The sequence below is a fragment of the Pyrus communis genome, chromosome 1 (genome assembly GCF_963583255.1).
Source record: "Pyrus communis chromosome 1, drPyrComm1.1, whole genome shotgun sequence".
Classification (NCBI taxonomy): domain Eukaryota; kingdom Viridiplantae; phylum Streptophyta; class Magnoliopsida; order Rosales; family Rosaceae; genus Pyrus; species Pyrus communis.
In genome coordinates this window covers 7,694,711-7,716,729 of record NC_084803.1, presented here as the reverse complement: position 1 = coordinate 7,716,729, position 22,019 = coordinate 7,694,711, and the positions used below count along the sequence as shown (strand labels likewise).

The 22,019-nt window shown below is 37.2% G+C and overlaps 4 protein-coding genes across 5 annotated transcripts; 2 read left to right on the top strand and 2 right to left on the bottom strand.

The window, feature by feature from the left end:
• Positions 1–212: 212 nt before the first annotated feature.
• Positions 213–4,126, bottom strand: LOC137717014 (phospholipase D alpha 1-like). The gene is made up of 4 exons (XM_068456337.1): positions 4,037–4,126; positions 2,949–3,005; positions 982–2,836; positions 213–768 (listed from the first exon to the last, which is right to left on the bottom strand). Exons 1-4 carry the CDS (start codon positions 4,124–4,126, stop codon positions 338–340), a joined length of 2,433 nt encoding a protein of 810 aa, XP_068312438.1. The 3' UTR covers positions 213–337.
• A 3,361-nt stretch (positions 4,127–7,487) lies between these two features.
• Positions 7,488–8,884, top strand: LOC137715992 (ethylene-responsive transcription factor SHINE 2-like). Its single transcript, XM_068455382.1, has 2 exons — positions 7,488–7,772; positions 8,028–8,884. The coding sequence occupies exons 1-2, from the start codon at positions 7,612–7,614 to the stop codon at positions 8,599–8,601; spliced, it is 735 nt and encodes a 244-aa protein (XP_068311483.1). The 5' UTR covers positions 7,488–7,611; the 3' UTR covers positions 8,602–8,884.
• A 1,885-nt stretch (positions 8,885–10,769) lies between these two features.
• Positions 10,770–16,753, bottom strand: LOC137738944 (RNA-dependent RNA polymerase 6). 2 transcript variants are annotated; one of them, XM_068478416.1, is made up of 3 exons: positions 16,565–16,753; positions 12,745–15,484; positions 10,770–11,875 (listed from the first exon to the last, which is right to left on the bottom strand). In XM_068478416.1, the coding sequence occupies exons 2-3, from the start codon at positions 15,460–15,462 to the stop codon at positions 11,000–11,002; spliced, it is 3,594 nt and encodes a 1,197-aa protein (XP_068334517.1). In that variant the 5' UTR covers positions 15,463–15,484; positions 16,565–16,753; the 3' UTR covers positions 10,770–10,999. The 2 variants fall into 2 exon arrangements, with proteins under 2 accessions (XP_068334517.1, XP_068334525.1); XM_068478424.1 differs by having other exon boundaries at positions 12,745–15,480.
• Positions 16,754–19,216: 2,463 nt separating this feature from the next.
• LOC137739137 (SPX domain-containing protein 1-like) lies at positions 19,217–21,917 on the top strand. The gene is made up of 3 exons (XM_068478643.1): positions 19,217–19,618; positions 20,808–20,934; positions 21,257–21,917. Exons 1-3 carry the CDS (start codon positions 19,322–19,324, stop codon positions 21,697–21,699), a joined length of 867 nt encoding a protein of 288 aa, XP_068334744.1. The 5' UTR covers positions 19,217–19,321; the 3' UTR covers positions 21,700–21,917.
• The last annotated feature ends 102 nt before the right edge of the window (positions 21,918–22,019 follow it).

Here is a 22,019-nt window from a genome sequence, read left to right as displayed (position 1 = left end):
CAATCATGTTACTATTCACTTTACCCTTTATTTTATCCTTATCGTTAAAACTCAAAGTTTTCAAGTCATTTTCATTAGTTTTCCTTAAAACAAATAGCTTCTGCCAGTTATGTCTTTCTTGGTGAGGTCAGATGGGGAAATTCCATTGCATTATGGGCAGAGGAACTAAAAGAAAAAAAAAAAGGCAAATGCAATATCTCAGTTGATGGACATTAAACTTTTATTTGGATATTATTTGCATACGTTTTTGTACACGAACTAACATTGCAAGTAACTAGTAGGAATTTACATTCGAATTATTCAACTAGGAACTACACTTTTAGAGGAAACAAAACATCTAAGTGGTGAGGATTGGAGGAAGGTAGTCAGATTTGGTGCCGAAAACACGAGCCTTGGTATCGGGAAAATATTCGAAGCCAGGCAGTGTTGTTAGAGCTCCATTATTGCTTACCACAATGGGGTAGTGGAGAAGGTGACCTGGAATGTCACAAATCGTGTCGCTCGAGTAAAATTCCCAGTTCCTTTCGGCAATCTGGTTCACTCTTCGGATGCATTCCAAAGATTCTGGATGCAAGAAGGAGTTGTCAACCACTTTGAGGTGCTCATACCATAGTGCTAGCCTGAAAGCATAGATCTGGCCCCTGGCTGGGATTGTCGAAGCTAAATGGTTAGGTTGGAATGCTCCTATAGCAATCTCAGAGTCCCTTGCCCCATCCATTGACCTTTGGTTTATGTTGGCAGATCCAATGATTATGTATTCATCATCAACTAAAACAAGACATATGTTAGAAAAATTACTTTAATCAATATTGGAACATAATGACTAGTAATCTGTACGAGGTATCTAACATGTTACGTTGCTAAGCCGTGATTTAAGACCATAAATTCTGACGTGCTATAACATGTTACTAGACTACGAATTAGGACTGTTCATTCTAACATGCTAGTTCTAATGGAAATATGCGGTTATGAGTCACTTACCTATCATCATTTTTGAATGCACGTAAATCATGAAACGCCGGGCCTTTTGAGCTCTTTTGTAATCGGTGTCTGGCTCTGGAGTCTCGGGAGGTTTATATTCTCCATCCATCTCCAACTCCCGGTTGCCGAGGCAGAAGAATGTGAGATAATCCTTAGGGTTTGCATTTGAGCCCTTTTTCTGAAGGGCTTCTGAGATATCAGTGTACATCATCTCAATTGTCCTTCTTTGCCAATCCAATATAGCCTGAACAGAAGCACTCTCAGGCATACCTTCTGGCCACATTGGGACAACAATGTAGACGCTGAACCTCTCTCCGACTTCAATTTTGCTAACAATCTTCAGCGAAAGCTCCTTCGGTATAAGGTGTAAAGCATTGATATCCTCATCTCTAATGTCTTTTGATCTCCATCCAAATGAACTTCCAAGAAAATACTGATTCTCAATGTAAATGAAGTTTTTGGCTCGCCGGATGGCATGGATATACGCGTCTTGAATGCTTCGGTCGATGATGTTATTCTTCCCACTCACAAGTCCTATTTGTGTTGCTTCAAGAGGCTTTTCAGGAAAGCCAAAAGCAGCCCCATTGTCAATGGACCTGAATAGTTGAACGTTCCATGATTCGTCGTCGTTTGAAAACACATCTTGTAAAGGGTGAACTGTGATTTCTTCAAGTTTGCCTATTGGAATTAAAAACTTCTCTCCAACCTGTTTTTTCCACCTCTGCTCAAAGTTGTATAAGACATCCCAAGCAACCGGCCCTTCCAGTTTACAATGAATGTCATGCCAGGGCTCCCTTGGACCACCTTTCCTAATTGAAGAGCCTGCAAAGTTGGGCTGATGGAAATCATTCTGGTGGGTTGTGCCTAGGGTTGCAAACAAGGGATGTTCTTGAGTATCATATCTTCCATCACAAAGATCAATGCCTCCGACAAAGCTCACAATCCTCCTCTTTTGTGATCCTCTGCCTGATATCTCACTGTCCACCACAATCGTTTTTTGATGGTGAGTAAACATTGTGGCAGTCTGAAAACCCTGAATAATGCTTTTCCCTACATCAGGGTTCCGAGGGCATAAGAAGCAATGCACTTTTGTGTTTCGAAAATATTCTTCGGTTTCTTGATCATGAGTTGTCATCAAACCATCCTTCTTCAGCTCCTCAATAGAAGTTCTATCATCCCAAACAAGCAAAAGAACCAAAACGCCCTCATCAGCCTTCCTCTTAAGAAGCTGCCCTAGTGTAATGTCATCTTTTCGCCTTCTTGGGTCCCTTAACAAGGTTATTTTAGTGTACACAGACCATCCAGTTATGTAAATAAAGTGCCTTGCATTAGTGATTGCATCAAAGACGTCCTCCCAACATCTTTGCGGCTCATATAATCCGCCTAGGGGCGTAGGAATATGAGGATTAAATTCATCTGCAATGTGCGAATCTTGGTATAGAGTAACCCTACAACCCTGCCTTTGATTGAAAAACGTCCGAGGAACACCTTCATACTTAGAGTTTCTAATCCCAAGTGACCAGTGAAGATCTTCTGCAACACTGGAAAATTGTAACTTGACATGAATTCTAGAATTACCATGGATGGGATTGTGATCTTCATCCAAAATTTCAAACCATCTTTTCGCCCCATAACCCTTGAGTATCTCCTCAACTGGTATATATGCTCTTCCAATTAGGGTTGCCCCAATGAGATCATCATCTTTGACAGTGAATATAATGTGTGAGATGTTGTGGGCACAGTAGATGTGAAATTCTTCCCCCCATTTCGGATTGTTTGGATCATTTACCATTCGCGTCCGCCCGACCCTCGCCTTGTCTAGATCAATTGTTGCATAGAGTTTGGATCCAACAATCTATATACAAAATGTACATGGTAAATGTCAGAGTGAATTATGCAGAAAAGTATTAGTTTTGGAGGAAAATGAACTTGATATAAATATATTTGGCAAAGGATGTATAATATACCTGCTGGGGTCGGCAAAACACTAACTTCTTGATTTGAGTTGCAAACCTTTTAGGTGACTTTGGTGCAACCACAATGTCAAAAGTAAAGGAAGAAAAAATATCAGGTAAAAACACTTGAGCAAAAGAGAAATTAAGCATTCAAATACGGTCAAAAGTTTGAAATATGAGACATTATGCATGGTATTCCAGTACAATTCGTGGAAACAAAAGTTACAGTTCACCAGATTAATTTGCATGGCTATTTTACTCATAAAAGATGATGCACCAATTTTTGTAGCAGAGGATTTGCAGGTAACCAAAAAAAAAAAAAAAAAAAAAAAAAAAACAGCATAAGAAAGTATAAGAAAGATTATGAAGGCAAAGTCACTTATTCACAGGACATCTCTTTATCTTGTATGGGATGAAGAGGATTTAAAGTTAAGAAAGTTTTGGAGAAACAAAATTTGACACATTCTTGGAGGCATTATAACACGTTTGGTACAACTTGGGGATAATGACTTTATAGTTTAGTCAAGGATCAAAAGCTTTTCTCAACAAATATTTCATACATATTATGTTGAAAGTATAAATCTCAGATTGGAAAAAGAAGGGATTTTGCATGTACTTATAAGATAAGGTAGTTTATGTGTAAAACCCAACGGCTACACGTACACTACGTCTTCCGATTTATGTTGTCCACATAAGATGACGTGTTAATAATGAATCTCACATCAATAGAAAAAGAGAAAACTTGAAATCATCAAATTTGCATAATATTGTTTTAAAGAAGTGCTTTGAAAAGTCATTTGGGTTTTATTGTGCCACCTCGTTCTACAACTTTGCAACTATATCATACCAACCAAAAAAAAATTATTTACAACCATATCAATTTTTACCCCTTTACATGATTTTGAGGGGAAAAAAAATAGAAAAAGTAGAAAAGAGGCAATTTTCCTTGGTCGGTTTATACTTTGTTTCCCGCATAACCACTTCTTATGCATTATAACAACATCATACAACCAAAAAGTGACATCCAAATTAACTAGCTCAAATAAATGATGTACAAAATTAAAAGGTTTCGGTTCAATCGTACTGAAAAAACAAGGTACCTTGCACAATAAGTTGAACCCGCATCCAGTGTCCAGCCTATCAACTTCATATATTGTTGCATTAAGCATCCCATGAAGCAGACTTGGCATTGTATTTATTAACTTCCGTGACTAAAACTCTTTTGGGAATTGCTCGCCTGCAACAAAACATAGAGGTGAAGCATATGCATGTATATATACATACATACATAAAAGAATACTATATAGCTTCAAGGAAGAGTTAAAGCAACATAAATTGAACAAACTTCTAAGGATTTTATTTTATGGGGCAAAACTTTAACGAATGTATATGATATATATATATAGGAATCCTTTAACAAGAGGGATCCCTGGATACCTTCTTAACCGTTGGATTTAACTATAATGAAATTGTGAGGTGTGTATGGTATTGTACAAAAGCTACTTTGTTGGGGAGAGATTTGAAGAGGTTTTGGAATAAATCATATACAAATAGAAAGAGGGAGGTAGGGGGAGAATCTCAGTGAGTTTGTCTATGAAGGAAGGGATATATCTGCATAAAATTCAAGCTAGAATAAGTTCCTTCTTTGCTTCCAAGATGCCTATTGTGCACCTTCCAAGTCATTTGGTGAAGATTATGTAAACCAATGTACTTTATGTACAAACCAATTTAATGTATTAATTTATTATGGAATATGCCAATGTAACACATTATTTTAAGCCTGTACTAGTGGTTAACGTCATTTTAATTTACTTTACAAAAGAAAATGAAGCAAAAAACGTTTTGGGCTAAAAATTAGATTCGGGCCCAGAAATATAGCAGAATACCAAATTGGTGCGATACCATTATTATATCATGCAAACTTAAATTCTATGGTATACCGAAATTTTGGTATTGCCGTATCAAAAGTTTGATATGGTAATTTGTATAAAGGTTTGGGTACAATAATCATATCGAACCCACCCTTAAGTTTACTAATTACTTGGTGCTTGAGTGCTAATGTAAAAATGTCTCTACCAATTTATAAATGGACAAATTTAATCGATTGGTTTTATGAGACAGACAAGGATTGTCTGCCCTTCCACTCCTGGTGCCCTCTTGTGCTCTCTTGTTTATGTAGTCACGGTTAAGCCACGTCAACATTTTATATTACTATTTATTTTTGTCTTATTATCTCTATAAAAAATTCATATAAAATATTGACATAATTTAACTGTGATCATACAAAACAGGAGGATATGAAAGAACACCGAAAATAGAAGAACAGACAATCCTTATCCTTATGAGACGACAATTTATTCTGTGTTGGAAAGAGTAAAAAGAAAGTCAATGGGAGTTAGTCAATGGCGAAGAAAAGTGATGTAATATGGTTGGATTATGATAAGTTCATGGTTGAATTTTCTTTAACGTAATAATAAAAAGAGATTTAAAAAAAAGATATATTAAAAAAGTAGTTATAACAACAAGCACGCAAACAAGATATTTTTTTTCAATGGACTCTAATAACTCACACAACCAACCAAACCCGGAAGAGGATCCAGTCCATATCTCTTCCATAAAAGACCTATGATTAAGTGATCCGACATGTTAAAATTTGATTTAATTGCTACAATTATTATAATTTTTAGAGAGATCTCCTATTTATAGCCATTGAATTAAATTTCAACGACTCGGATCACTTGATCCTAAACTTTTGATGGGAGAGATCCGGACCATATTCTCTTCCACCAAACCCTAGTTCTTTGTATCTCACAACTCTCACAATGTTTCAAAGTGTTTCTCTTGTATTTCATTTACAAAAAAGAAAACCCTGAAGTCCTATCTACAAGTATAGGTTTTAGGGTACAAAGGAATCCTTCTAAGTAAGCCGATAGTCTCCTAAAAGAGGAATAGGATTCTCTCTCCTTCACTTTTCCTCTCCTTCCCTCCCCGCATCTCACACTCTCCACTCCGTCTCTCTATCTCTCTCTATAAAAAATGTCAACACAATATGTTGATGTGACTTAATCGTGATCGTTCAAATAGGTGATGAGAAAAGAGTAGGGAAAAAAAGAAAGAAGATAATCCTACTCTCCCGAAATAAGAGTTAAAAAAAAAAAAAAAAAAAAAAAAAAGAAACTAAATCACGAATCGGATAGGTCGTCTAGCTATCACGACACATCGCCCAGCACCAATAAATACGCATGAAGTCTCTGCCTGGATCCGACAAGTAGGCAGGCCGATCAATCCTACAATATTCTACACTTGCTTCCCTCTCGAGTTGCTACTTGCTATTCTAATACTGAATGCATCTGCATGTCTAAAGCTTTCAAGAACCTTTTGCAACAATTAGATGGCGAGCCAACTTGACAACAACCTGACAACAACATCCTTTCATTTATTTAGTCCGGAAGATAGTGTTAAGCCAAACATGGAAAAGGGGATCAATAATTCAAGCCACGCTACATGATAAACTGAAAATAGGTCGAAAATTCAAAGCCAAACAATAAATTTGGAAGCCAAAAGGTCAATAATTTAGAGACCTTTGTGGTCCTAGAAGAGTAAATAACCAATCCAGAGTCCACAAGTCTTTTGAGTCAACCCCTAACCAAACACCTTAATGCCCATCCGAGGAAAAAGAAAAGGTCTTCAGAGCACTTCCAATGTTGGTAGGTCTCGGCAACTGCCTATTGCATGCCCTTTAGTGAATAGTAACTACTTTTAATGAACAATAATTACGTTTTGCATCTCCACCCCTAAACTGAATAGTCATAGCAATAAGTAATAAAATATTAGTATTTTTTATTTTATAAAATAATAAAAAATAATTTTATTTGTAATTTCGGATAGGATTTTTAATCGGTCTCGTTGTACCACGTGTCATTAAGTTGAAGATAATGATAAGATATTTATAGAAAAATTAAATCAATTTTTTTTTTTTAATTTTTGTTAATTGTTTACATTTTTTTTTTTTAATTTTATGCCTCGATGACGAAAAAGTGCACATAACCGTATACAAAACCCCGCTCATATTGTGAGAAAAGAGACATTGTATATACTTGCTGTGCGCAAAAATTTCTCAACATTGAGTTTTGTTTTGAATTGTATTAATAAACCTTTGATGGGTTTGATCAACATGATTTTTAAAGAAATCCTGGTCCTAAAAGAATAGTATAATCCTAAAAAAAAATCTAAATCGACCTAAGCATCCGAGGAAAAAAAAAAATCTTCAATATGCAACATATAAACGAAAAACTTATCGCCCATGAAAGTATTACAATGCTCTTATTGTGAGAAAGACAGTCGCATATACTCGTTATGCCCAAGAATTTCCCAAAAAGTTTGATGTTAATCGTCGGATTAAGAAACCCTAGGCTAATTTGATTAGAGTAAACAAAATATGATTTTTTTTTTTTATATTTTATTTCTGTTGGTAAGAAATAGTAAATGCAATTTCTTTTTGGCCGGGAGAGGGAGAAAGGATCATATCATGACGCTCATTTCCTTTTGTTCCAGTTGTCAAGAACCTGAGGGTGTTTATAATGGCTGTGCAGGTGAATGACTTTATTACTCACACTCTCTCCCTCTTTACTACGTTAGACTTTCCGACCTAGCAAGCCACCGACAGTCCTTATAAATGCCTATACTCTTCCCTCATCACTCTAAAATCTCATATCTCAAAAACTCTCTGTGGACATTTCTCAAAAATCATAAAAACATGGTACAAACAAGGAAGTTCAGAGGAGTCAGGCAGCGCCAGTGGGGCTCTTGGGTGTCAGAAATTCGCCACCCATTACTGTAAGTTCACCATACTCTCACATTCTTCCATTTAATACTTCATCCACCCCCATTTCATAATTTTTAACTCCAAACACTAACAGTCGGATGGTAACATGTCAGACTGTCTGACGAGAAAGAATCTAGTAACATAACATGTCAGATTAACAGCGCTACTCGATCACCATGCTATTGAAATGATTCTTACTTTCTCTATTGTTTTTGTTTTTGGTTTTTATTTTTTTATTTTTTATGTGTTGTTGTTGATGGTTTTAGGAAGAGGAGGGTGTGGCTTGGGACATTTGAGACAGCAGAGGCAGCAGCAAGAGCATATGACCAAGCAGCAATTTTGATGAATGGACAGAATGCCAAGACCAATTTTCCGATATCAAACAACAATTCCGACCAAGAAACGAAACCTGCCACCGACCAAAACACTCCATGGTCTCCGAAAGCACTTTCCGAGCTGCTCAGCGCCAAGCTCAGGAAATGCTGCAAAGATCCATCTCCCTCCCTCACTTGCCTGAGACTCGACAATGACAATTCCGACATTGGGGTCTGGCAGAAGCGCCCTGCTGGATCGCGGACGAGCTCCAATTGGGTCATGAGGATTGAGCTTGGGAAGAAGAAGAAGCAGAGTTCTGATCATGATCATCAAGAGGAATCACTGTCGTCGTTGACGTCATCATCAAGTTCATCGTCAATGGTGGGGTTGATTGAGGGTGGAATGAGTGAGGCAGATCATGATGAAGAGGATAAACTTGCAATGCAGATGATAGAGGAGTTGCTGAATTGGAATTATCCAATGCCTTCAGCCACAAGTAATGTTCACGAAGGAAATAATATTTAAGGGGAATTCTATATGCCGGAATTCTTAACCGTTAAGTTCTTGATAAAAAACAATAATTGGAATTTAACAGTTGAAAATTTCGAAGTACAGTAGAAATATCGATAGATATTACCAACCAGCTGAGCTGCTTGAATTCCTAGTGTTATTAGTCCTCGAAGTAGGGAGGCAGTTAAGTGCTCAATTTGCAGCTACGTACAGTAGTTAATTAAATCATAAAATGCCACCACACTGTTGTTTTGTGATTGGTGAACAAATTGTAGAAAAATTTGTAGATATTTGTCAATTCTGTGTGTTTGGTTGTAGCAATACTTGGTTAATTTCAGTATTTGTATAAACTACATATATATATTAACTCGAACGATATTATATTACTCTAAAGAAGTTACTAAAAAGTGGTTTGGGCAACAAGCGAGCATGCCTACGGTTCCAAATACTAGGAACCGAAATCAAACCGTTATTTTAACTTTTGGTCTGATTTCAAACCGATGGAAACCATTTCAAAATCGCAAAAATTAACCGTTCAATAGAATTCGGTTCAATCCGTATTTCTGTTTGGTTTTCGATCCCAAATGCCCATCCCTACATTATATGCACATAAATAAATCCTGCCTAATCGGAAAACTCAAGAAAGAAGGAATCACAAAGCACACAACTTGTTTAATTACCTGCTACTTTCATAGAAAGAATAATTGAACTTTGACTTTGTCCAGTACATTTCAATTAAAACCCTAAAAATGATTCAATTGCTTCAAAAGATGAGAAAAGAATTGTGAAGATTGTTCTCTGGTTGTACTTACAGACAAATGCAGAAATAGAAACACAGTAAAAATAATTTGGCACATGAATGAACTGATGATTTCCATATATAGGCTAAATCTAAATTTGGTGTATAAAGCATCTCTACACCAAATTATGCTTAAATTTGGTGTATAAAGCATCTGTTTGAAAAAAAATGAGATTCACATGTATTGGTGGATTCTATTAAAGATGTGATACAAATCTGATACGAAAATAATATTAATTATGCTTAATTATTTGAAAATAACATCTGTTTAAGCAGTGTTAACATCACATAGCCATCATGTTTTTTGTTTCAACATCAACTTAGAATTTCTAATGTGATTGACAAGCATATATACCACATGCTTGGACAATTTTAGATTTCTACCGCAGAATAAAAGGTTGTGTTTAACAAAGATTTACGAGGAAGGAGACATTGAAAACACGAGTGCAAAGAGAAGCTCATCATGTTGTGAATGACGAATACAATACCTAAGTTTCATAATTCAAATGAAAGGAAAGAAACCCAATTTCCTAAACTCTTCCCAACGCATTCATGGATTTTTCTTCCACTAATTCAGAGAGAGAAAAAAAAGAAAATGAGAGTCGAACTCTTGTCGTAAATACCAAAATGAGATTTTTTTTGAAGTTAATCAACTACCAATAGTTGAAGAGGTGAAGAGAAGCAGATGTGGATTTTTCAAGGCAGCGAAATAGGACAAACACAACCAGTGGTGTGAATTAGAAAGAATTAAGACCACATGAACTGCCGCCCCAAACGTCCGTTGGATGACAAAGCTAAAAGAGAAGGGACTGCCCTTGGGTAGGTGGGGATGGTCAATGATCATCAATGCTCCATACATCAAAGAGTACTAATTAATGGGTTTTTTCAGTGCATGTGATTGTCGTCAAATGAGAAGTTGATGCAGATGTGACAGTGATATTTGTAGTCACAGATAAATTTTAGCTTTAGTTTTGCTAACGTCATTCGTGAGCGAACCTGCATACGAGAAAATTTTGGCTGTCGCTGCATTCTAACCCCACCTGCATCAATGGTTAGAGTCACTCACATGGACTCAGGTGCGTGAGCACATACTCTGTTTCGTCGTGGATCCGTGCAGAGTCTCGGAATAGAATCAATGTTCTGCTTCGATCGTTTTTAGAGTGTAGATTGAATGGAGTAGTAACTACTCTGTTAGAATAATGTTGATGGATTAGCTCGATAATTACTGGGGTGACCGCTAAATTTTGAATTTTCTGGTTTGAAAGAAACCATTTATTTTGAATCATTTAAATTTGAGATATTAATTATTTTCTGGCAAATGACAAATAAAACTGAAATCTTTCAAATCACAAAAGTAAAAATAAGAAATTAAAGACTGTAAGAGTAGGAACCCAGAACTTCTATTTCGGTTTGTTTCTGAAGATATCAACCAGTAGCTTCAATGAGTCATACTTCCAAAGGAGAAATCGAAAAACACAAGATTAAACATAAAACTTAAGCTAATAAAATTGGCAGAATGGCCTTGTCGCCGTGATGTTTAACGGAGAGACATGGGACAACTCTCAAGGGTTTCCAGATGCCACAATAAACGGCTCTTAGGTCTTCCAATGCTGGTCACATTCGATCAGCTAGGTACTTTGACAAAGAGTTGATAGGCTTCGAAGAATCAATATGTTCCACTCCGCGGCGCTTGATCTTGATTCGTGCAAGGTAGTCGGCTGTAATCCAGGCAAAGCTCAACATCGCCACATTTCCAGCAACATCTGGCTCTTGCAAATGGATTGATCTTTTCACCCATTTCGGGTGGTAAGTCACCTGGTACCATGCCGATGCCTTCTGCTCATACAGTATACTCTTCTCATCATCAGTAAGAGATTCAATATTTGAATCCCTATTCTCAAAAACTAGCCTGAATTCTTTTTTAAGAGCACTGTAGGATTGCTTCAACCGCTCCTTCAGCTCTCCTTGTTTCTTGCTGTTGGATTTGGGGATGGACCAAACATGCCCAGTAACAATCTCTTCTTCTCTCTTAACTTTGTATTGCCCCATTAGACCCTTCACCTGGCCATCATAAGAGCACTTTTTCTCCCACGCATCAGCTATAAAATCAGTGGCTCCAGGAATCTCCAGATCCATATCATATGGGATGTCACCGGGAGTATAATTCAGCTCCAAAGAGGTTGCCATTTCTTCGTCATAAGCATCTCTAATGTGGCGATATAGTCGCCCCAAAATTTTAGTTGACTTGTACGTCTGGTACTCCTCTTTCCCCATGAAATCAGGGTACATCTTTGGCTTTAGATGTGCTGGCAAGGCAACAGTCTTTCCAGTTTTCGGAAAATCAACTGCTAATGCTGCATACTCAGCTAATAGAAGGCAGTTCTCATCCATAGCCCCATAATCACTACGGTCAGCATGAACCACATGTGCATTGCATATAGCCCCTAAGTTCTCATTCACCATGTTTTTCGCAAAAAAATTTATAATATCCTGAGGTATAAACATAATGACGGTAAGAGAATCAAAAGATGTCCATGAAAAACTTTGGGACCAAAATAAAATAGTGTAAATCAAACAAGAGAACACAATTTATTTAGAATGTAAACCTAATAAATGAAGAACAAACCACAAAGGAAACATCGCTTGATTCACTTTTAGACAATACGTCATAATTCTGCCACATCTTGTTTATATAACCTTTCCATCAATGGATTAAGTAGAAGAATAGTTATCTTGTACAAAAAAGAAAACCCATTTGCCAGGAAACTTGACATTGACAATTCATGTTGATAGAATATAAAACAATTATTAACTTGCATTTCATGTTGCTAGATATACTGTAGGAGTGTGAACATAAAATTCTGTAGTCCCCATCTACCAGCTTCAACTTCTAGGAATAACGCTAAACTGAAGAAGTTTATGACACGCATACTTAATAGTACAACCATAACCAAAATGGTGGCATCAAATGTGTTTCCAGGGAATTAGTTGATACACGCATCCTTAATGGTACAACCATAACAAAAATGGTGGCATCAAATGTGTTTCCAGGGAATTAGTTGATAGAAACTTACTCCTATAGAGCATAAAACAAAACAACTCTTGTGAGCATAAACTAGACATGATATCAGACTGATGACACTATCAACTCTAAAAGAAAATTCACATATCTGATAGACATGCAGTTTTATTAATCTTTGTTGTCGAAGCATGCAAGATAGTGAAAATGCTGTTTGTCTAAGAAAAGAATGGTATATTGTCCATTATAGAAAGCAAGCATGGAAAGAGAAGACAATTAATCATGTTCCAAAATATTCACAGAATCTTGAAGACACCCAATGAAAAGGGCAAGTAAGTACCGTCTGAGTTATAGGACGCCCATGAGGTTTGGCTTCTTGAGGATCATACAACATAGGAGTCCAGCTCTTCTTACTTGGGGGAATAAGATCTTCATCCCAAGTAACAAAGTAAAGGTCCCCATCGAGGTCACTTCCAGAAGCTTCATTTGTGTGGGGCCTATCACCCTTCCGAGGGAAAAGAATGCAATCATGCAAGTGGTGTAACTCAGGGGCATCAACTGCTTCAAGAATCCTTATATCTCCGGGATGAAGGCAAGGATTCTTTGCTATCACAACAAGCCCCTTAATCACTTGAAGATTGTTCTCAATCTTATCAAACCTAGAGCCATGATTGGCAAAACAATTCTGTAGCGACGGGGTAGACACTTGGACAAAGCACTGGCCTTGCTCAAGTACCCCTAGCTCATCTAGACATCCCATAAGCCATCTTCCAGAAGGAACAAAAATCCTAGCCTTTTCCCTAAGGCCCCAGAGCTGAGCAGCTCGTATACAGGTTAACATGCCCCGTAGATGAGGTTCTGTCTGGGGCTTGAAACCAGCACTCAGCATTATGGCTGCTGCATTTCCTTGCTCAGCGCAAGAGCCAGTGAGAACATCAAATGCCACATCCGTGTCCACAAGCATCTGGTTTAACCTTAAAACCATTCTTTCCTGCATTCTCCAGAATATCTCATCTGGAACATCCAGTGCAGACAGTAATGTGATAATCTGCCTGTTCAGAAAACCCGGCTGCAACCTAGTCCAAGAACAAATTTCCAGTATAGTATGGCATGACTCAAACTTGTTCATACTAGGCCTTAAAGAAAGCCGGTGCCCATCACCATTGGATGGCCAACAAGCCACAACCCCTTTACAGCCAGCATATCTTATTTGATATGCACAAGGTGGATCTCTGTCAAGTTTCAACTTCTCAGCGACTTTCATTGCAAGGTCAGGAGTAATCTTACCAATCCCATCAGAAAAATCATACTTACCCTTCTTGATATCTGGAAGGGCAAAATTAACTTCACTTAATGGAACGTCTACTGATGCATATGTAGACGAAAAGCATAGGCCCATCCTAGCAGCACATTTAGCAATATTTTTGTTGGTGAACTTCCCCATCCATGTTTTGATGTCAAGGATAGAAATGTTCATGCCATCAGCAAAAAACCAGGCAGAACGGTCCCTCAATTGATTGGATGAGAAGGCCAAGAAAGAGTACTTACGACTACACAAGTAAAAGCCGTCAGTCAAAATTGTCTTCACCCTTTTGAATACATTTGTCTTCTGAGGAGAGGCATTCGTCATAATTTCCTTCACAATAGGAGCAACATAAGAGTTCAGAACATGAGAGTTGATTGTCTGCATACCTTCATCCATAAAGGTAACCCTCAAGAACCGATCAGCAACTTCCTTATACTTTCTAAGAACCCTATTGGAAAGTTCAACCTCTGGTGGAAGACAATAGGCTTTAGTTGGGGTGATAATCAACCTCCTAACTTCAGAAATGTCATCCAATCGCTTAGGATCCTTGAAAAGCTTGGGGTTCTTCAGCAACCAATCTTGCACAACTTTCAGTCTCTTACAGGCATCAAATTCTGGGTGCTTGTAAGTGCACAAGTGCTTCAATGCAGCCAAATTAACCTCCTTTGGTTGGCTCCTCAGTAAATCAAAGAAACTGTCCGACAACTGGTGCTGATTAAAAATGCCCTTGTGCATTACTGCATTAACCAAGAACATTATCTCAAACGAAATATCATCCTTATAATGAATACAGAAGAAAGGATCTGAAGCAGGCATTCCAAAATCAGGTTCGTTTTGAACCTTAGGAGGCCTTTTGAGGCAAACCTCCCGCACCCTGCATTCTCGAAGATAATCCATGGTCCTCTTCAACTTTGCACCATGTCGGGGGGGTATTGAAACTCTGTAGCAATTACAACGCCCAATAGCCCCACTAGGAGTAAAATCCGTGGTTCTAATCCAAGGATCATCATCATCCAACAGATTAAATGGGACTGATTGGTCAATGTCATCATCAGCAGTTCTATACGAAACCAAGGGTGATGAAGCCAGCCGCAACAGAATTACATGATATGCAGTATCTGTGTATTGCTTGATTTCGGAAATGTCTCTTACCAAGAACTCTACCATAAAATCGCATTTAATGACTGCATGCTTCCTTATCCCTTTAAATGAAAATGCAATGTCTCTGGTAAAACAAAATTTGCATGTTCCATCAAAGGGATCCACAATAAAGTCAACACCATAAGTCTGTCCTCTCCAAGCAACAAAAAACTCATCTTGACGAACTAAACTTCCAATCTCGACACATACATCAGATAACTTGAATGGCGCTTTATCCCTCCTCCTCCTATTCAAGAAATATGGATTCTCAGGGCCCAAACTTACTTTCAATGGTTCATTGTTGTAAAAAAGTTGAGAACGCCCTGCTGCATCCATAGCAAAAGTTACTGATTCAGTCATGGCAAAATGCACAAATGCATGAGGCTCCACCATGATATAATCATTTGTTCTTGCAATATTTGAAGTATCAATGAGCTCAAAATTTGGAAAGGACTCTTGAGGGGTCCAAGATGTTTTCAACCTGCACCTATATACAAGCCCAATTTCATCTTCCAAGTACGTTACAAGATCGCTTGCCTTCACATGTCTACCAAATCCACCAAAACTAAGTTGAGTTACCACTGTGCTAGTTTCACTTGCTTCAGATTCCATTTTCTCTACAAATATTCACTGTCTGACACAAAAGAAAATGACAAAAACCAGATCAGTACGCCTGATACAAATGAACAAACATGTACTTGAGCAGAATCAGCAACGTAGATTAATATTCACACAATAATTCAACCACCAAAGTCACCATCTAGTAACGAAGAACTCAAAAAAGGGTCCTCAGCAACCATGACCAACGAGGATGGAAAATTATAATCTTTTGTTTGACAAAATCTAAAGAAATATAACACACAAAATTGTAACAGACTCATACCTCATTCACGAAATCCTTGCTGATTGGAAAAGAATGTTGTGCACAAACCCAAAGATTAAGGTTCCAATCAATCAGTAAATCAAACCGAATGGAAGAATAGCAAACACAATACAAAAAAACAATGTGGTTTGGTGTTGGGTTTTCCACTCAAAGAAAAAGACGGCAAGAGAAATTGGAAGCATAAATGGTGTAAAGCAAAACAAGAACAGTGATCAATATGTCTGGTTTAGTGGTTTGGGGACAGGGCTTCCACATGATGGGCGCTCCCACACCTTCCTTGTGTATCTCGTAGTTCAATACACGCATACAAGACAGAACGCAACGTATTGGCGAATCGTCGTGGAATTCAAAACATCATATGTTACCAAATGAAGAACACTGAAAACCCATTAACCTCAACTAATTGAAATCGAAAAAAAACTCTATCTTCCTCTTTAGCCCCAAGACAGCGATCTAGATTCATTAACCCCAACTAACAAAAATACATAAGTGTTCGCTTTCGATTAATCTCCTACACTTTTGCAGCAACATGATCAGATTCATCAGAACAACAAGTTCCATTTTTTGCTCAGAAAAAAAACAAACTGAACAAATTGTTATCATACACACTTACAAAAACCAAACTCAATTTCCACTGTCGGGACTTAAATTTTCTGAGAAAACTGCATCCGATTAGAACGAAATTCCATTTCATTGACACATAATTACAACCAGAAATCTATCAGACCATGTACATACAACCAGAAACAAGAAAAGCCCAAATTTTCCCCCACATTTCCTCGGGAAACAAACACAAATGAACAGAAACTGAGGAAGAAAAGCAGCACTGACCTCTTGATTTGGAGAACTCGGAGCGAGACAATATGCGAGAGAGAGTGAGAGAGAGAGAGAGAGACTAAGTGTGAGTTATGTGTCTCGGTGGTGGAATGTGGAGAGGTTTATGAGTGAATGAAGGAAGCGTGATCTTGCGGTCTTGTGGCTTTTTGGCTTCCCTTCTTCAAGAAGTTCCCGCTTTGTGACTCTGACTAGAATGGAAAAAGGAAAGGGCAAAATTAAAGGAAGAGTAAATGCCGACTGCGAAGTGTTCGATGAAAGTCACATTGGAAATGCTACAACTTATATACGACCAGTTTATACAAGTGGTGTTTCGGTCAAATAATATAATGCTATATGTTAAAAAATGTAAATGTAGTATTGTTTTATTAGAACTGAATAATTTAAATTGCATTTTTTTTCTTCGAGTAAAAGGTTTTAGGTTCGACTTTCGTGGACGGCGAATTCAATACCAAATTAGCTTGTCTATTGTATGATTTAGCTGAACACGTCATCTTCTCCGTGTAAATTATGCCGTGTACTAAAAAAAAATTGTGCTCCTCCTTTTCAGAATTCCGATAAAAACATATAAAATTTTGCAAAAGAAAATGTGAGTGATTAGAAAGTTAATCAAAATATATTTTGAAAAACAAACAATCAAATTAAAAAATAACTAATTACCACATGCGTATGTACCAAGAATCTCTTTCTTAAAAAATAATAGTAAAATAATTGTAACCTTTCTATCTCATGGGGTATCACTTTGTCCAATCATAATTAAAATTCGATTTTGATAGTTATCATTTAAATATTTTTATATGTGTAACAGTAACATTAATCAAATTGAGATCGTGAATATATTACCAAAAATTGTTAATTATATTTATATATATATGGATGACTAAATCATTTCTAATTTGGTTGGTCTTCTCCACATATAATATCAAGTAATTGAGAAAATAAAAGAATCAATAATTGATTTACAAAATTTGCATAGTTAATACGTTAACAACAAGTGAGTGGATAAAACAATCAACGGTGGACACATGAGGTGGATAAAACGAAAAGCCACGTAACGTTATATTCACAATAATTAATCTTTGCAGTAATGAGGTTTAAAGCTTGGCCTCTAAGGGTGCATTTGTTGCACCGGACAGTCTCGGATTGGACTAGCTTCAGGGACTAAGCTGGACTAGTGCAGTGTCAGACTAAGTCACAGACTATTTTTTTTTGTCATTTTTAATTCACCATTGCCTTAAAAATTAAACAAAAAGTAATAATTAAAGGGCACTGAAGTATGGAAATGAATGGACCCAAACAAATTTTCTTTCCCCTTCCTTCCCTTACCCTTCCTCGTTTCTCTTCTCCATCATTTTCTCTCTATATCAAATTATGCATCAATATCTTACTTTTTTTGTTTAATTAAGAGAATTTGTTGGTTAACCATTTGCCAAGCCTTCAAAGATTCCAAAAAGAAAGGTAAGCCTTCCAGTAACCAATTAAACCTACAAATCCCAGGAAAAAAACCCATAAACCAGAAGAAAAAAAACCCAAAAACCCAGAACAAAAATCGATTTACTAAGATTGCGAAGCAGTCATGGTGGAGATGACCCAGTCAATGAGGAGGTAAGCCGAAGGCAAAGCCAAAATCAGTAGCTTCAAAGCCACAACCATGACAATAACGAAGCAGGGAAGGATAAGAAGATGGCGGAGATGACCCAATCGACGAGGTCATCATCGGAGATGAAGCCTCACCCAAAGCTTGTGCCGTCGAAATCGACGTCAGGGAGGTGATTCAAGCAGGACGAAGAAGTTCTTAGCTAGTCCGATAGTTTTCAAGGGGACACGCTAAGAACGGCTAGTGAGGTTGTTAGTGAAAGTGAGTCCTGGCTAATCCCATTAAAACTAGTCCAGCCAGGAAACAAACATAGGAGTGGACTAATCTTTAGTCTAGTCCAGTCTAGTGAACTTTAGTGAGAGGAAACAAACACCCCCTAATATTATTACTATCATTGGTATATTTACATGAAGAGGTGAGAGAATAAATTAGTTGTCGACTCGCTATTTTTCACATTTGAATATAAGATTTCTCACTTATAAATAAATAGAAAGACTAGTGGACTATAGTTTTTTTTATCATCACTTAAATATGAGAAAATTGGACTATTTGTCCTTTAAATTGGCACAATTGAACTTTGGTGTTTGACCAAAAATTCGTGAATATTAATTTATAAACTTGTCACAATATGAAGTAATAATGTTATTGAATAATATCTTTAGAACTTCCGTCCAAAACAAAAGAAGAAAAAAAAAAGTAATGAAAGTTCTTATAAAGTTGCTCAAATAGACCCTGGATTTGCACAACGAATTTAGGACAAGTTCACAATTAATACTTACAAGTTTTTAGTTAAAAGATCAAAACTTTTAATTGGACTAAAATTAAATGTTCCATTTGACAAAAAAAAAAAAAAAAAATTGTTCCAAATAATTTTTTAATACAAAAAAGGATAAAAAAAATACCGACCAAAAAGAAATGAAAAGATAAGATAAAATACAAAGTCAGGCTTTCATAGTTAACAGAGGGAATATTCCCCATAACCCACTTGACGAATATTCTAATTCCGCTTCTAAATATAATCACCTCTCCGTCCTTCTCTCTCCCTCTCTCTCTCTCTCTCTCTCTCTCTCATCAGACCCGCACGTCGCCGCTGTTCGCAGAACATCTCGCCGGAAAATTCCCAGAACACTTCGGGCGTCGCGGTGTAGCGCGGGAGCATGAAGTTCTCGAAGAGCCTCGGCATCCTGATCGAGGAGGCCTTGCCGGAATGGCGGGACAAGTTTCTGTCGTACAAGGACTTGAAGAAGCAGCTGAAGCTGATCTACCCCAAAGATGGAGACAAACCTCCCAATAAACGGCCTAGATTGTCCGACGAGGACGACGATCGTGCTGACGGCGAGGGCGGTGAGGTTTCCAAGGAGGTAACGGATTTCGTGAGGTTGTTGGAGAACGAATTGGAAAAGTTTAATGCTTTTTTTGAGGAGAAGGAGGAAGATTACGTTATTCGATGGAAGGTATAATTTCTTGATTTTATTTTGAAATTATTATCTAAGAATACAATTCGGATTTTGGGAATTACGAGAATTTTTTGATAAATTGAGAGATTGAATTGCTGCTTGCGAATTCGGAAATTTAACGTTTTTGTTTGATAATTTTGGTTTAGCAGATAGAAAGATTGTGTCTTTGATGTATAATATTGAATTTGGATGAAATTGATTGGTTTTTGCGTTGTTTTAGGACATTGTATTGCTGTAAATTTTGGTTTCAGTAGCAATCTTGTAGATTTAGGTATGTAATTTGATTTGACGAGCCAATTTTGATGTATGTAATTTGGTTGAATTGATCCCGAAATTGGTTTTCTATTTGTTTCAGAGCTCCATTTGACTTAAAATGTCGGGTTTTGCAGCAATTGGTACAACCACTTAAGGCATATAAGAACTTATCGACATTATATCAGTGTTGTTAAAGAAAAAGTATGATTTGTTTGATATATATCTGTCTTGTATTCCGCAATCCACTGCCCAGAGCATTCATGATGTGTCTATCTACGGAACATGACAAAAATCTTTACCTATATTCGCAACATTAATTGCCGATGAACTTCTGTGGTCTTTTTTGTTCTACACATAATTTGATGCAGGACTTTCCTGGCTGCTAATTTGCTAATCCTTTTGTCTCCAATTTTGTATATATCATCATCAAATGCGGTTTGTTCTTCAACCCTTTATCACCTGAAGCAGTATGTCTGTATTATAAGTTTGATTAGCTAATTGAATTTGGAAAACTTAGATCACTTTTTTATTAGCTGATTGAATTTGGAAAACTTGTCACTTTTCTTTTTTGTGACCGTCAATTTAGTTTTATTGTGTCACACAATTCTTCTATGAGTAATCGCCTTACACAATATGATTAAGGGAGAGCATGACATGCTTCATGCTTTCGATAGTCTTTGACCAAAAGCACTACTGTAATCATTGGTATTGATGCTTTGTTTGGCATGTTATGATGCACAAGTATTACTCTTTTCTTCGCCAAGACTTAACGACTTCTATTAATGAACTTGCAAATACACTTGGCCCCTGAGTTTTCTATGTATTTCTTTGGACCTGCCAATTGGCGGAAAGTGTGTCCTAAGATGCAGAGGCATGCGACTTTGATTATTTTTTAATTTGTGTACTTTCTGGTTCTGATTTTGGAGTACAGGAGCTGCAAGACAGGGTAGCAGACGCAAAGGATTCCAATGAAGAGTTGATGAATGTAGGGAGAGAGATAGTTGATTTTCATGGAGAGATGGTTTTGTTAGAAAATTACAGCGCCCTTAACTATACAGGTATACATCTTTATCTTGTGTTTGTGTGCAAAACTTGTAAAAGAGATGCCTGGTCTTGAAAAGATTAACATTCTGGTTGCGCGCGATCGTGCATGAGACTACCAACTATTGAATCTCTTATTGTTGTAATTGAAAAACAGTAATTACAAAATATAACATGTTTATAAAGGTGTAAAGCCCAATAAAACTCAACATGGGCGAGTTCAGTTGAATGAATGGCTAATATTGATAAAGGAACTTGTCAATCTTATTTTAGTTTTCCTAATTGTTAGAATCTTGAACTGTGCTTTTTGGTGTTTTTTGCTTCCTATTTCCTCGACAGGTCTATTGAAGATACTAAAGAAACATGACAAGCGAACTGGTGCTCTAATTCGCCTTCCCTTTGTCCAAAGGGTCATGCAACAACCATTCTTCAGTACTGATGTACTAAACAAACTTGTAAAGGAGTGCGAGGTGATGCTCGATCATGTTTTCTCCAAGAATGACCCATCAGCCCCATCTGAAGCAACCGAAGTGGAAGAACGGTGTGAGTCTACGACTGTGACTGAAAATAGAGATAGGATATTTAAAGCGCCTACAGAACTTGCAGAAATAAAACAGATGGAGAGCGTCTATGTGAAGCAAACTGTGTCGGCATTGCGTGTCTTGAAAGAGGTACGGAGTGGAAGCTCAACTGTGAGTGCCTTCTCATTGCCCCCTTTGCAAATAAATGTGATGGAAGAGGATTTGAAGAATATGCCTGTTTTAGAACAAGTAGCCAAATAAATGTTTTGAAAAATTAGGGATTGAATTTCCTTTTGGTATTGAATTTAGACCAATCATAGATACCAATTGTATTCTCATAACGGTGGGATCGAGCCTTTGAAATCCCATCCCTTTTTACCCTGACCACTGTTTGCATGTCAAACTGAAGTTAACTCGTGTGAAGATGATTGTCTCCCTATCTGTTATAATTATCAATTGTTGCCCCCTTTTTATGTGAATTTTTAATTTTTGTACAAAGTTTCAGAATTTTAGTTTTCATTGCCCTTCCGCTAATTGTCATTGTGACGGTATTCCAAATCAATAATGCATTGCCATATTGT

Bases quoted from the DNA above. Each gene is read 5' to 3' on its own strand.
- LOC137715992 (XM_068455382.1), top strand. From the start codon at position 7,612: ATGCCTATACTCTTCCCTCATCACTCTAAAATCTCATATCTCAAAAAC. The intron at 7,773-8,027 runs GTAAGTTCACCA...TGATGGTTTTAG, and splicing joins GAAATTCGCCACCCATTACT to GAAGAGGAGGGTGTGGCTTG.
- LOC137738944 (XM_068478416.1), bottom strand. From the start codon at position 15,462: ATGGAATCTGAAGCAAGTGAAACTAGCACAGTGGTAACTCAACTTAGT. The intron at 11,876-12,744 runs GTACTTACTTGC...TTTATACCTCAG, and splicing joins GGCGTCCTATAACTCAGACG to GATATTATAAATTTTTTTGC.
- LOC137739137 (XM_068478643.1), top strand. From the start codon at position 19,322: ATGAAGTTCTCGAAGAGCCTCGGCATCCTGATCGAGGAGGCCTTGCCG. The intron at 19,619-20,807 runs GTATAATTTCTT...TTTGGAGTACAG, and splicing joins ATTACGTTATTCGATGGAAG to GAGCTGCAAGACAGGGTAGC. The intron at 20,935-21,256 runs GTATACATCTTT...TTTCCTCGACAG, and splicing joins CAGCGCCCTTAACTATACAG to GTCTATTGAAGATACTAAAG.
- LOC137717014 (XM_068456337.1), bottom strand. From the start codon at position 4,126: ATGCCAAGTCTGCTTCATGGGATGCTTAATGCAACAATATATGAAGTT. The intron at 3,006-4,036 runs GTACCTTGTTTT...GTTGCACCAAAG, and splicing joins GGTTCAACTTATTGTGCAAG to TCACCTAAAAGGTTTGCAAC. The intron at 769-981 runs GTAAGTGACTCA...GTCTTGTTTTAG, and splicing joins GCATTCAAAAATGATGATAG to TTGATGATGAATACATAATC.